The sequence below is a fragment of the Oreochromis aureus genome, linkage group 18 (genome assembly GCF_013358895.1).
Source record: "Oreochromis aureus strain Israel breed Guangdong linkage group 18, ZZ_aureus, whole genome shotgun sequence".
Classification (NCBI taxonomy): domain Eukaryota; kingdom Metazoa; phylum Chordata; class Actinopteri; order Cichliformes; family Cichlidae; genus Oreochromis; species Oreochromis aureus.
Window position 1 is genome coordinate 8,031,717 of NC_052959.1, and position 14,386 is coordinate 8,046,102.

The following is a 14,386-nucleotide window of genomic DNA, read 5'->3' on the forward strand; positions in this document are numbered from 1 at the left end:
TACAGGTAAGTGTTTTATTTAGACAATGACAACATTTGGATATATCCACTCGAACTCTAGCCACAGTAAATCTTGCTGCAACTGCAGCCAACCTGGAGCGTGCACACTTCTGCTGGCATGAACATTTCTCACTACACAGCGCACTGGGCCTTTGCTCTATAGGTCTGTTGGACTTTTACATCAAAATAATCAAAAAAAGTGTTGTGGGTGGGAAATAGACCAAAAAAAACCAACAAAAAAAAACACAGAGGCTGAATGTTGGTGGCAGAAGAATGTGTTGCATTCCCTTGAACAGCACAGCGGGCGTCTTATTTTATAAGAACAAAACAAAAAAAACAAAAAAAAATCCTCTTAACACAGTTCAAGTATGCACATATGCGAGGTGAAAATCATTCACAGACGTGTTACAAACTAAAAGCGACACTTATAGCAGCAAACTGAGAACAGCTTTCAGGAGGAGATACAAATTAAACAGAGCAAAGTGATAGCAAGGAAAAGCCTCAATATTATAGATCTGCTAGTGAGTGACGTCTCCTGCATGTGAAATCTACAACCAATTCTGCGTCCTGATGACAGCAATAGCAGTAACAGCTGATCCAGCCCCCCCCCCCGCCCCCAACCGCCTCTTCTTCAGACGAGCTGGCGGGCGGGCGGGGGGACAACATGATGGATTTTTTACCTGAACAAAAAACGATTAAGACAGATTCACAGATCCACTTCCTGCAACAAAAAAAGGAGGAAAAAAAAAGTGAATGGAAGTGAAATTTGATGAAGCGGGAATAAAGCCCACACTGCAGTGCTAAAAGCCAGCTAGGAGACCAGATGAAGGTAATCTGGACTGGAAACGCAAACTGAATCCAGAAATATAATGTCATTTTTTTCCTTTTTTTTTTTTAAACATCAAGTCTGATCAAGGTTAAGTGATCACTTCCAAGTCCTTGTCTCAGATCACTTTTTAAGTTAATCCCTGTGGGGTGCAGATAGGAGGCAACAGGTAAAGTCATTTGGCCGTCTCATTAAAATGAATTGCAGGTCGCCTCAAACACCGGTGCCTCCTCTGCATGTCCGGTAACCCCCATTTTCTGACCCCTGCTGGTCAGCGCCCTCATTAGCATCGAGACTGTAACTGCAGCTTTATGTTGACGTGAGTTTTAGCCACCTCATGAGGTGTTTTATGACGTGCGTGTGTCTACATGTAGATGTATATAGAGCTACGAGAAGGGAGGAGGTCATTTAATGTCTTTTAAGGAGTTAATTCCTTAAACAAATCCTCTAGATTCATCATCGTCGTCGTCATCTGCTTTCCGCTCTTCTTCCCATCTATTCCTTCGGTTTATACTCCGCCTCCTCTCTCACGCAATTGAGTTCAAGGGCATGATCAGCCTTTACTTCCTCTCATTTTTCCATCTTTTCTCCTGTTCTGTTGCTAATGTATCCGTTTTAGCAACAGCTCAGGTGGAGAAAAAGAAAAAAACAAAGATCCACATCTACTAATCGATGAACATTCCTGCCTCAAGACTGGCCAGACGGTCCCATCAGAATGTTAGTCAGTAGGTGGGAAGAGATGAGGCGGAGGGCTGCAGAGAGCCGGAGGAGTTTGAGCGTCTCATGTGAGGGAGGAGGTAGGTGTCCGAGCACAGCTGGTGAACGTCGTACCTATCCTCCTTGCGATAGGCCAGACAGCGGCGGATAAACGCCTGCAGAGCACAAAAGAGCACAAATTAAAATGACAGGAGACATATGCTGCTCTACCTTTTGTTACTGTTTGCCACTAATTTAGATCCTATTTATGGCAAGGCAATATTATCAGCTGCTTCTCCGGTAAGTCTCTCACAGGTGAACTGCGGGTGGCAGTTCACCTTATTCTGCTGTGCCTGACATTTAACATTTCTCCACCAGCTATGGGCTCTAATTTGAGTGTCACTCCAGCTTGCAGCAAATTTTCAGGCCAGAACACAGACTACTAGGGCTGCCACGATTAGTCGACTAGTCACGATTACGTCGACTATTAAAATCGTCGACGACTAATTTAATAGTCGACGCGTCGTTTGAAGCTTTGTACGCAGGAATAAGTAGTAGTATTTAAGAGTGTAATAACGGACTGAAACAGAAGATGGCAGCACTGCATGTACAAGGATGCCAGCTGCCGTTAAACCTCAAGAAGAAGAAACTGTGTCCCAGAATTCATAGCGCCCCAGCGCAGTTGTCAACAATGGCGGCAGCTAGTTAGTTTTAATATTACTCTCATTATTCTTTCTGGGTCACAAAATAAACGTTTAACATATTTTCAGGTGAGAATGTAACTGTGTAAACCTCAAATATCTGCTCAGTCTATCAAGACACCACATATTTTCAAAAGCGCTCCGACGTTTTCGGAGACGTCTGTTACCCACCAGCTCCATAGCGAGCCGGGTTTCTAGGCTCATTAGAGTCGGTGAGAACACCGGACTCCCGGCAAATCGTTTTCAAACTCACCGCCGTCTTTCGCTACTCAGGTTAAACATGTAATATAAGTCACTTAGATAACTTAAAAATGATATTGTTTGGCTTTTTTTTAGTATTTTATTTGTTCCTGAGTAAATCGGTTTGGGTGAGAAATAAAGTTATAGTTTTTGCACAGATGAATAAACGTCAAGCAGACAACTGATTATCAGAAGTGTGAGATGCTCGAGAACATACTCCGGTGTCCTGTTATATTTTAGATAGCAAGGAGCAGACGGCTGAGTTTATTAAACTTCACTGAAACAATCTGCAAATTTCATTAAAAGTGTAATAAACTATCATCTTGTCTTTATTTTTAGTTAGCACATACCTTAAACACTTCAAGCTGTAAGCTAATGATAGTTATATAAGAGCAGACGCATGCTGGTGCAATAAGCTGTACATTTTACATCCAATGGATGCATGATCTGATTAGTCGACTAATCGCAAAAATAATCGGTGACTAGTCGACTATCAAAATAATCGTTTGTGGCAGCCCTACAGACTACTGTCAGCTACTTCAGCTCTGAAAGGTTTAGTCAGAGTCTAGTGCAGGACGAGATCCTCTCTGGAGAAACAGCTGAATGATATCAGGGACCACTAGTGGTCAGTGAGCCATCTGGGTAGGAAACAAGACGTGATAAAGGAAGGGGTGTAGCTAGCTAGCAGCTAGCTAAAGAAATACTAAAATGAATCATGTATATCAGGCTGTCCCACCCAACTAAAGTCTAGGAATAGGAAACTATTGGTTGCAGCTGACTCAGATGAACGAACATGTGTCAACATGTCGCTGGACTACCAAACTACATCTCTGTTAATTATTAACACTTTAGTGTGCAACTGTAGCCAAAACTGCAACACAAGTCTCGCCCTGCTTATGCTTAAAAAAAGGAAAAAAATCATCTTGAAATGTGAGAAACTAAAACCAGTGAATTTTTCTGATTTCTTTCACACTAACATAAAAGTTTATCTCTTAGAGTACACAAGGTTTGCCTCAATTTAATCTCTCTAAATTTCACCAGATGTGATTATTTACTGATGGACTGTTTCATGTCACTTTGGGTTTTACAGGATTTTGCATTACTGTCAAACAGCAGATCCATTTGTCAGGTATTGAATTACCTGGGCCCAAAACAGACGTCCCAGCATGGTTATTAAATCTATGGATATTCCTTTTAGTTGAATTTAAAGAACATTTACTATATTAAGATTTTTAGAGCTGATGTAAAATATAGAAGATTTTATCCACACCGCCCACTATTGACTCACCATTAAGATGCTATGCGGTTAAAGGTCATTAGGAGATGCCATTTACAAGCTACTTTTCAGTCCCGAGTTTCAGCTTTATTGCATTAACGTTGAAATATTGCATCACTATGAACATAATGTTCATGCAATTTGAGATATCAAGCAACAGGAGTAAAACTAAGTGCGAGCAGCATCCATTTTATAGCAGCTATATCAATAAAGGTGACGTAAATGTCCTCGTGTGTCCGTAAACGTGTCTGTGTGTGCGTTACCTTTGCCTCTGTGCTGGCCTGTGGTTTCGCTGGGAACTGGACTTCTGTGGCTTTGAGGATGGTGTTTTCCTGGAGGATGTCCTGCTGTGACTGATTGTGACCAAACGGCTGTAAAAACAAAACACAAGATTGAAATTCAAAATCTTCATGTCACTTCATCTGACCTTGGATGTTGTGATGCGTGGTGTTACGATGCAGCACCTTGCGTCCATAGAGGCACTGGAAGAAGATCACTCCCACAGACCAGACATCCACCTTGTTGGAGATCTTAGGTGGTTCCTTCCCCACCACAAAGCACTCTGGAGGAAGGTACCTAAATACAAGATAAAGCAAACACATTTATAAAAGGACATCGTATATCAGATCAGAAATACATGACATTATCTTTAAAAAAACTGAATTGAGCTGCTTCCATACGCAGGCGGGTCAGTAGAGGTGTGATTTGTCCTGGCACAATCTACACACTCAGACATACCACAACTACACATCTGCATACAGAGCACCAGCTGTTCGACAAAAAGCCAAAATTTGGTGCTTTGTGCATTTTTTGTGCTGCAAATTTATTTATAAATAAAACTATACACTCTGACTTACAGAGGACTAAAAGTGCTAAAATGAATTTTCATTTTGTCTCATTAATCTGGGCCAAACCAACTTGCTCAGAAAGACAAAACAGTGAAATCAAGAAGACATCACTAGTCAGTTATAACTTAGGTCAGCAAGGGGTTTGAAAACTGTGTGCCTGGAGCAGGCTTTTCTTAGTGGGTATGATGCATTCTGATCACTCGGTCAGTTAATAGCTGGCTTTTGCAATGCATTCTGGGATACCTGATGGTCCACATCACCACTCCCATCAGTCCATTATTTGAGATCTCTCCGTTTTACCTTTATATGCAAGGTAACCAATCAGACATTGATGAGCTATAGTGACGATTTCATGATGCACTGCGGTACACGAATCATAATTACTGTGAAATACTTCAATGTTTTTAAATAATAAGCAAATATTTTCAATAATTATTGATATATTTATTTATGATGTATTTATTTCCTTACTTTCAATTTAAATTCATTTCTGACACATTTACATAATTATTCACAGATTTAATTATTTATTTCATTTTGGCACTTTTAGCCCTCCACAGTTTCCTTCTATGTGATAGCATGCTGCATGTGACATCTTTGTTATTGTTCTTCTCATGTGGGTCAGTTCAGGACTGTAACCTGTGCAGATCCATACTTGACTCTATACCTACCATGTTTAAAAAATTATAGTCACGATTCACTGTACATCTTATTAGTAGCACAGAGACACAATTTATACACGACATACGCCCACAGATTTAGTGCGCCGTCTCTTTCAGATAATCTGCAATCATGGGTTTAACCTGTCTGTCAGTCTGGGAAGGGTATTAGTGTATGTGTGTGTGGGCATAAGTGTTACCAGTAGGTGCCCGCTCCCTGTGATGTGAGGTCCATGCCGTCAACACCATAGTTGTCATCATCCATTATCTTGGACAGGCCAAAGTCTGTGATTTTGATTTCTCCACATGCTGTACCATCCACCAGCAAGATGTTACCTAATTGCCACAAACGCAGGAGATTCAGTAAGTGTTTAACAATCAGATATCCTGCTTTACAGTGAAACACTAAAAATCATTAAAGGAACAACAATTGACTTTGATTTCATGTCAAACAGGAGACTAACCAGGTTTGAGGTCGTAGTGGATGATGGGGGGTTTGATTTCATTGAGGTAGCGCAACGCGCTGACAATTTGCATGACAATGGAACGTGCCTCTTTCTCTGACATTAGCTTGTTTTGTTTCAGGTAGAAGTCCAGGTCATTTCCTTCACAGAACTCCAGCACCGTGCAGAACCTAACAAAGACACATGCACATGGTTACAAACTGAGGAAACAAAAAAAAAAAAAAAAAAAGATGAACAAACAAGACAAGAACAGTATTTGCAACTTCAGCTTGTTATCAGTTTAGTGATCCTTAAGTAGCTAGATACACTGATTAATCAGTATACCTTTCTCTCAGGAGATGGAAAGCCTAGAGGCTAAGAAGAGACATTTCCTTCCCCCATATGTAGGTCAGAGGTCAGGGTCAGGACTTTGTGCTATTTAATGAGACTGATCTCAGTTTCCAGCCATGTAAGCAAGCTGCTTAGTTATCCAAGGAACACTTTACGAAGTTGGTATAATATGAGCAAAATTTACCTCAGAAATATTTAAACTGTCTATCTGGATGAACATATAATGCCCTCATTTGGGTATGCGAGACTGGCTGCCGCTTCCTTTAAGCACCCTCAGAGTCTGGGTGACTACACCTCATGTGCTGAGTTAACACTCACAGACAGAAGTTAAACCTTCAAAAAATAACATCCATTGTCAGAGCACGTTAACACTGAATCATACATTCCACTGTGATTTTCTAATCTGATACCACCCTCACCTAGAGCCTCGAGGCACAACACAAACAATTCATGCATTATTTGAATATTTACTGGGTTTGGTCTTTGCAAGGCTTCAACACTAACTAGTGTGCACCATGCTGGTTTACAGCCATTAGAAAAAAAAGGTTTTTAACAGTAGTGAGAGAGGTGCATCTTGAGGATATGTGAACCCAGCAGGGCAGCAGCTGGCAGATGTCACAGGTCACTCACGTGTCAGTATCCAGGGAAAAATAGTCATACAGTTTGACTATTCTGGGATGGTCCAGCTGCTTGTGTATCCGGTACTCCCTGCATGCATGCCTAGAAGGGAAAATGTGTCAAAACAGCATGTGTAAATAAGGAAACATGTTGTCTTTGTGGACCTCAATTATTTTGTGTCTGTGGATGAGACCTACTTGTGGTAGTTCTCCTTTTTCTCCTCTCTCCAGTTCTTGTTGAGCTGGTGGATTTTAACAGCAGCATAGCGCTGCTCAAACAGGTCAAAGGCCTGCACGTGAAAGGAAAGCACGCTCATACATTTTGTCTGTAAACATACATACACCCAAAGAGAAAACAGGAAAAGCGCAGTCCTTCCACAAAGACAATACCTTATAGACTTCACTGAAGCCGCCCCTGCCCAGCAGGTGCAACAGAAGGTACCTCTCATTCAGGGTGGGATGGTCTTTAAATCTGAGTGAGAAAAATGCTTAGTGAGCAAAAAAAAATTAACACAGCATAAAAAAATACTAACCATTCATACATTCAGGATGTGTGAAGTTTCTATTATATCATCTCCCTTGTGATACAGCAAGTTTCGGTGCCAATGAAATGAGGAATTAACCTAATGAGTACACAGCTGCTCAAGGCAATCACCAACTTCTTTGTGATTTATATTCATCATATGACCACTTGATGATTTTATTCCACATTAATTTTGTTTTCATTCATCGGCTCTACTAAATAACCAGTGTGGAAAATAATACTAATGCTCATCCACAGTCATGTCTTAACTGTCAGTAAACAAGATCCGTCAGCGGGGCTGCCGAGTACACTTACGCTGAGCTGTCCTCGTTGTTTATCCTCTTCAGCTCTCTGATATGAAGGTTCCTCACCCTCTCCAACCGCTCTAGCTCTGCTTGGATCTCTGCCTCCTCCTTGACAACCATGAAATTTAGACATTTTACAGTTTAAAAACATTTTACTCATAGCTATGGTCAAACAATTGCTTTCAGCATAATTTCAACAACATTTTCACAAACAGTTGGTTTATTAGTTGATGCTTTTTATTTATTTATTTATTTTTTTAAACACTCACCTTCTTCAGATGTCCAAGGCGGAGCTTAAAGATTTCTTCCTGCTCGTGGTACTCAGCGAGGGTCAGTCTGCCAAAACACAGAGAAATCTAATTTTCCTAGGAATTCCAAATGACACCACTGCTAACCGCGGCTTTCAGTAACTTTAAAAAATAAATATTCAAAAGTGAAAGTTAAAACTACCCATAGAACACAATGAAGAGAGGACAACTATTCATTCTTTTATCGTTTAGTATCATTCTCACAGACAGCATATACTTATTTCATTGTACTCACAGCTGGGGCAAGGAGGGTTTCAGGAAGGGGTCAGAATCGTTGCCGTTAACCACCTTCGTTTTGCGCTGCTTGGGCTCAGATGCGGAGGCCACAGAGAGGGAGGGAGATGCAGGGTTTGGAGGCTTCCTCTTTGCCAGCAGCTTCCTTTGGCGCTCTATGTCCTCTCTCTGCTGGTTGATGCCCTCCTGCTGCCTGTGTAGAAAGAAAGGCACAAGCAAGAAATGGATCATAAGGTAAACACTGAGGCTGGATATAGACAACTCATCTCTGTTTATATTCGTGGCTGTGAAGTGAAGCTTGCACAGAAAAATCACTTATAAATAATAGTTGACTGTGTTTGATTTAAAAACAAAACAAAAAACAACACATCACTTGATCAGGTTCTGGAATGCGTATCCGTCAGTCCACTGCTCCGTGTAGGACGCTCCGTGTCTGACGGTGGTGAAGTGGCCGAGACGGAGGCGATCCTGCATGCTCTTCTCGCGACATGACTGCTTCTCCTGAGTGCTCTGTGGGGGAGAAACAAAAAACAAAACAAAAACAGGCAGACACACAGTTAGAACAATGGCTCTGTTGTTGAAGTATCTTAGCTGAGGCTCGATACTGTTTTCAATTCAAGCTAAGGACTCCAGCAAAATATTCCAGTGATGAACCCTGATCAATTACTATGCAGACTAAAAGTGCATTAAGCAACGTTTAAATATTATGAAACAAAACAACTCTGAATTAAGAGAGGTTGTTTAAACACCAAGTCTTCCACCACCGTGATACTATATTTATCTCGGTGGAATCCGAATGAGAACAAGTGGATGATGAAGATGTTCAAAAACCTACCAAACGAAACACGCTTTTCTTTCTCTCAGCAGCTGTGCACCAAAGCAACGCTAAAACACCAGAAAACACTGGACTAAGAAATGTATTTTTCTTTAATGTCATCATCTGTGCAAACAATAAGCTTCAAGTTTACTCAGTAAACACTAGCTAATACATGCTAACACACTCCTGCATCATCTCCTCTTTCAGATGTTAAAGAGAAATGATCAGCTTTAAATGTAGTATGGTTTTTGGTTTTTTTTTTTGCCAAATGTATGTATGTGTATGAAAACACACCTTCTCTATGAGCAGCTTCTTGCTCATGGTGATGCACTTGTTGAGTCTCTCCTTGTATTTCTCCAGGAGTTTTTGCTGTTCATCAATCTGCCGTCGCAGGTCACAGTTAGCCTGTTAAAAAACAAAACAATGAGGAACAGAATGAAAGACTGTTTACATGTAATATAAACCTAGTGTGATTTTGAAAATCTTGGTCCACTAAAATCATGCCTACTTGCCAATCAGTCAACTGGACATGGCAACAAAAACCTTGACATATGGTCTAGATTATTTAAAATGATGCTAGCCAGCCAGACCAACAAGTTTAGTTTGGATCCATCTTCATGTAAACAGTCAGTCAACATTAATGTTTTACAAGTCAGAGCCAGGCACTAAAGGCACTTCCTCTCCTTTGAAAGTAACCCTGGAGATTAAAGCATATTGGCCAACTGAGTGATATGGAGACTACAGCCCCATACGATCTGAACAGCCGTCCATCCTTCATCACCTACTGATCAACACGGAGATCTAACTCACCCTGAGCAGGTCATCTATTCGCCCTTCTTTCTTTTCCAGGTCCAAACTTTTGTTGCTCTCCAGGGCAGCGAGTTTTAGGCCCGTCAGTTCAGTCTAAAAAAAGCCAAATAAACAACACCAGTAAGAGATGACAACTGCCTGATTAAAAATTTAAAAAGAAGCAAAAGAAGAAGAAGGAAAAAAGCCTCATGTCAGTGTGTAATCCTTACCTGGACACATTTGCTTGAGGAAGCTTTGAGATTGTGCTCTCCAAAGCACAGACTAGTAGGTGAGGAGCTATTCTGACGGATCTACACACACAAAGGTTTTGTTATAAATCTTAAATTTACAGACATTTACTTGTACACAATCGATCAAGTAAGTCTGATCCCTGAGCAAGACTTTTAGGGGACACATGCTTATTTGCAGCATCAAATTGTTTTCTTAAAGTGTACTAGAGTAGCTTTGGAGAATTCACAGTGCTAAATAATCCTTATTTGGCTGACACTCGGCTTTGGTGCAGCCCCAGTTCATCTCCTCAAATACTCACGATGGAGCCTGGGGCAGAGTGTGAGTTCTGCGGAGAGCGGCGAACTGATGGGAGACCTCTGACTGGACTGGAACCATTTCCACCCTGGAACTTTGCACAGAGGATAAACTTAAGACTTAAGAAAGAGGTTCGAAATGATAAGAAGAAAGAGCAGTTTTTGTAATACTCACATCAAAATAGTCACTGATCTTGGGCCCACGTGTCGAGGTCTTTCCTGCAAAAACAAAACAAAACAAAACAAAAAAACAGTTCAAATTCAATGTCAGCCATCAATAACCCCCCCCGAATCATGCTGCTTTAACACAGACATCCACCATACCTTGACTACTCTCTGAATAGGTATCAGCTTTCCTTTTTCTCCCTCTGGACGACTCAGAGTGCTTCTTCTCCGGAGTCTGTAAATAGATATGAAACAAAAACGAAAAGCATGAATCCCCTGTGCTTTATCTAACAAAGCAGGATCTTGTGGTGGTGTTCAGCAGGAAAGAGCAGCAGGAAGGAAGAGTACATACTGAGTAGGCAGGAGAGCTCCCTCTTTTCAAATCACAGTTCTAGGAAGAGAAAAGAGGGAGAGGTGGAGGTAGCAGGAGAGACAGAAAAAAAAGAGTGGGCAGTGCAAGGAAAACACTGACAATATGGCTATGCTTATAAGCACATATTACTGTGCATCTCTTTAATAAGTGGTGTAATATGCTCTGACTGTATGTGTGTTTTACCTCCGACTCTTTGTCACTAGATGATCCCAGACTTCCATAGCTGTGATTAGAGGATTCATTAGCCAGACCCTATTCAGAGCAAGAATTCAAACACAGAGAACAAGAGAACAGTCAGCACAAGTCAGCTATTCAAGTTCTATAACGATTACTAAACGTAAACAGCAGTAAAACAAACGCTGAAGGCAGGCAACACGGATGGCTCATCTGACAGGAATCTAGCCTCTGCAGTTCTAAGGTGTGTCACTTGGATCTCTTCCAAATCATGAACATTTCCAGGAACTATGACCTCCTTTTTAGGAAAACAGGAACTTTTTTGCCCGCTTTTCCACTAGCAGGAACACGCGTTTGGTTTTTACTTCCGGGATTGTGACGTAGCCCTTTCTGGCAACTTCTGATCATGGTGGGAGTTAGCCACTGCTGCTTTAACTTCCGTAAAGCATGTTTTCTACAGCTAGCAAGTACCGATTGTCAACTAGACTGGATTGGCAGTTGTTTTTTTTTCCCTTTCACACTCAAGCTAATTTCTCATGTAGCTCCTACAGTAGGGAAAAACAAAGGCATCCACAGCTCTGTAATGAGTCAAGAAACAAAGATACACAAAGGGAAGTTTTCTGAGGAAGTTTTTGTGCACCAGCTAACTGTTTTTGAGTGAGACATATGAAAATGGAGGCTTTATTTATTTATTTATCTCTTCTTATGTTCTGTGTTACCTTAGCACCGCCGCTGGTGCTCCCAGTGCTGCCTCCCGTGTTGCCGCTGACAGCTCCTGTAAACCTGGCCTCCAGCAGCTCCTGTCTCCTGGGGTCCAGGCTGTGCAGCTCCTCCATTGGGCCTGGAATGACGACAAAAGCACAATACAGTGAGACGCTTATATTATCACCCATAATCGTGCTATACAGAATTACAGCAGAGCACACTGCTGTGAAAAAAAGAATAAAAATACCCAATAAGAATAAAAACGGGCGCAGGAAGATACATAAGTCGACAGTATCAGGGATGGGATGAGGAAAAATTAGAATGAGAATAAAAATAGAAAAATGCATTTCATTCGACTGGGAAGGAGGCAGCCGTTCAAAAGACGTGTTTGCAATATATATGCTGGAAATTACAGCAGCTGAGTGACACTGTAAGTACAAACAGAAAGCATGGAGGTCATTTTACACCTAGAGAAATGGCACAAGAACAGACCGCGCTGGCTTTAGTCTGGCAACACAAAAATTGTCAGCTGGCCCATCTACAGTATTGTTTCTTTAAAAGTTAGCCTGTCACACAGCCTCACTGCACTGTCCTCAAGCAGTCTAACCTTTGAGGATTTCAGTACTTCTGAACATTTGCAGATGGAGGAAAAATAACAAGTTGCTACATCACTCAAAAAAGAAGCAGACGGCAGCCGTGTGTCTAATTGAAATGCTACACGTGTGCATCAGTTCTCCTCACCCTGTTGAAACAGGCTATTTAGGCTGTGCAAAAAGCCCACATTTACAGTTGAATTTTCAATAGTATATAGATACATTTTCACACATCTCAGTGGTTGACCTTTCAGTTGCAAATCAGAACCACAATAGGCACAAAACGACATTCACACAATATTAAACCACAAGTGTGTTAACTGTGCGTGTTATATACATATATGTATATATGTAAATATACACATATATACACACACACACACACACACACACACATATATACACACACACACACACACACACACACACACACACACACACACACACACACACATATATATATATATATATATATATATATAACACACGGACAGTCACACTGGGCCTAGAACAACCAGTTTCCCAAGTGAGAGGAAGGCAGGTCTTCATACTCCCTACTGTCTGCTGCAAGTGTTTGTTTCCTTATTGGACATTTCCTGGCTGTCATCTTTACACAGCTTCTGGCACAGGGGCAAGCCTTAAAAGGCATAATGGACATTATGAAACCTTTGTGCAGTCAAACTGGGAGCACAACAGAATACCAACAGTATGTGGGGTTATTTTAGGACAGACAACATTTGGGTTAAGTGATCTATAAAGCTAGACCTTCGTGTTGGGAGAATTATTTTGTCTATTTAGACATTATTGTTATGGGTCTTGCGTAAAAAAAATTTAATAAAAAAATAGTCCTGAGCACGTATCCTATATCGGTATGGTACCTATTACGCAGATTTTGATTCGGAATAACTTCGTAACACCGTCGCTGTCTCAGTAATTTTCCTCTGCCCTATAACTAATGGCCTTAGCTGGAACCGTCTAAACGACTGCTGATATTTACCCAGTTTTGTCACATTACATCCAGCAACTCCGAGTCACAAGTAAATAACATCACGTCAACAACATAACAAAAGACGTGGAACAACAAATGCGCCCAAACTGGTTAAAAAAGTACAACCCACGGCCTGTTTGGTAGTTCAAAGTAGCAGGGTCATGCATTACAGCGTAATAATGGATGCATGCATAGCTGCGTTGTTTAATATTCCACTAGATGCTGTTGACAGGATGTTACAAACTGCTACAAAAACACTATTTTCGGATCGACGGCGATCGATTGACAAGAAATCACGAAACATGACAGCGAAACAAAACGAAACAACAAGCTAGCACTGCCTTTGTGCAAACACGATAGCCCGTTGCTACTTAGACTGGCCATCAACTGAACTGACAGCTGACATTTGGCTTCCAATTCACGGCATCACTGAACTTGACATCCATTTTTTTTTTAACTTGAACGAACGCTAGCTCGACACGGCCAAAATAATCCACTTCTCCAGGGAAAAGAACGCACTTTGGGGAGAATGCGAGCGGGTCGTGCACTTGGGTGAGCTGGTGTACCTTCCTTGCTCTTTGCGGTCGCCGTTATTTGTGGTTGAGAAATCGTTGGGGACGAGGAGAGCTGCGACCAAGATGGCGTCGCCTCCAAACTTCCACCACCACTTCCACTGTTACTTTGGACACTCATGAAGCCACTTTACCGCCGTGAGGAGCCAGCGTACACACTGCCGTTCGCGGAAATCCCGAACTCGCGTTCATGGTTCTTGACACCTGCCGTCGCCAAACGGGCCGGTAAACGTGAGTTACTCCGTGGCTGTCGGAGTCGCTAGACGTCTCGCATTTTGTGCTCCGTGCGGGTCCTGCGGAGGAGCGGCTTCTTTCGAGACTCGTTGAAACGGATCCAATGTAACCTTTGCATGATGACCGCACGCGCGCCTGTCAGCATCCAGTTCGCGAGCGGAGCTTTGATTCTGGTAGGCGAGGCTATCGCGAGGCTCGCGCGCGCCTAGCTGCGCGGTGGGGGGATGGCGTGACACCGAAACAGACACTGATCTGGGATCATTTTACCCTCCTCCAAAGTAGCCCGAGGTTCACCAGAAGGCGCTGCTCAGCGTCGACCTGAGAACAGCTCCTTGTTTTGGTGAAAACAACAAGCACCCAAAAAAATGGCCGAAAGTTCGTGTCTGCTTAGAGAGAAGGAAGGGA

At 41.9% G+C, this 14,386-nt stretch overlaps 1 protein-coding gene across 6 annotated transcripts; it reads right to left on the reverse strand.

The window, feature by feature from the left end:
• LOC116335243 (serine/threonine-protein kinase tousled-like 1-B) lies at positions 1-14,220 on the reverse strand. Of its 6 annotated transcripts, none has more exons than XM_031758880.2 (22): positions 13,742-14,220; positions 11,609-11,730; positions 10,899-10,967; positions 10,695-10,733; positions 10,502-10,577; positions 10,353-10,396; positions 10,183-10,266; positions 9,863-9,943; positions 9,654-9,746; positions 9,138-9,248; positions 8,400-8,536; positions 8,028-8,219; positions 7,754-7,820; positions 7,495-7,592; positions 7,047-7,128; positions 6,855-6,946; positions 6,670-6,759; positions 5,710-5,879; positions 5,446-5,581; positions 4,203-4,314; positions 4,002-4,109; positions 1-1,697 (listed from the first exon to the last, which is right to left on the reverse strand). In XM_031758880.2, exons 1-22 carry the CDS (start codon positions 13,866-13,868, stop codon positions 1,548-1,550), a joined length of 2,280 nt encoding a protein of 759 aa, XP_031614740.1. In that variant the 5' UTR covers positions 13,869-14,220; the 3' UTR covers positions 1-1,547. The 6 variants fall into 6 exon arrangements, with proteins under 6 accessions (XP_031614740.1, XP_031614739.1, XP_039458143.1 ...); XM_031758879.2 differs by having other exon boundaries at positions 10,183-10,272; positions 13,742-14,219; XM_039602209.1 differs by having other exon boundaries at positions 10,183-10,272; positions 13,746-13,875.
• Between the last annotated feature and the right edge of the window lie 166 nt (positions 14,221-14,386).

Bases quoted from the DNA above. Each gene is read 5' to 3' on its own strand.
- LOC116335243 (XM_031758879.2), bottom strand. From the start codon at position 13,868: ATGAGTGTCCAAAGTAACAGTGGAAGTGGTGGTGGAAGTTTGGAGGCG. The intron at 10,578-10,694 runs GTATGTACTCTT...ATCTATTTACAG, and splicing joins GGAGCTCTCCTGCCTACTCA to ACTCCGGAGAAGAAGCACTC. The intron at 1,698-4,001 runs GTAACGCACACA...TGTGCTCTGCAG, and splicing joins AGGCCAGCACAGAGGCAAAG to GCGTTTATCCGCCGCTGTCT.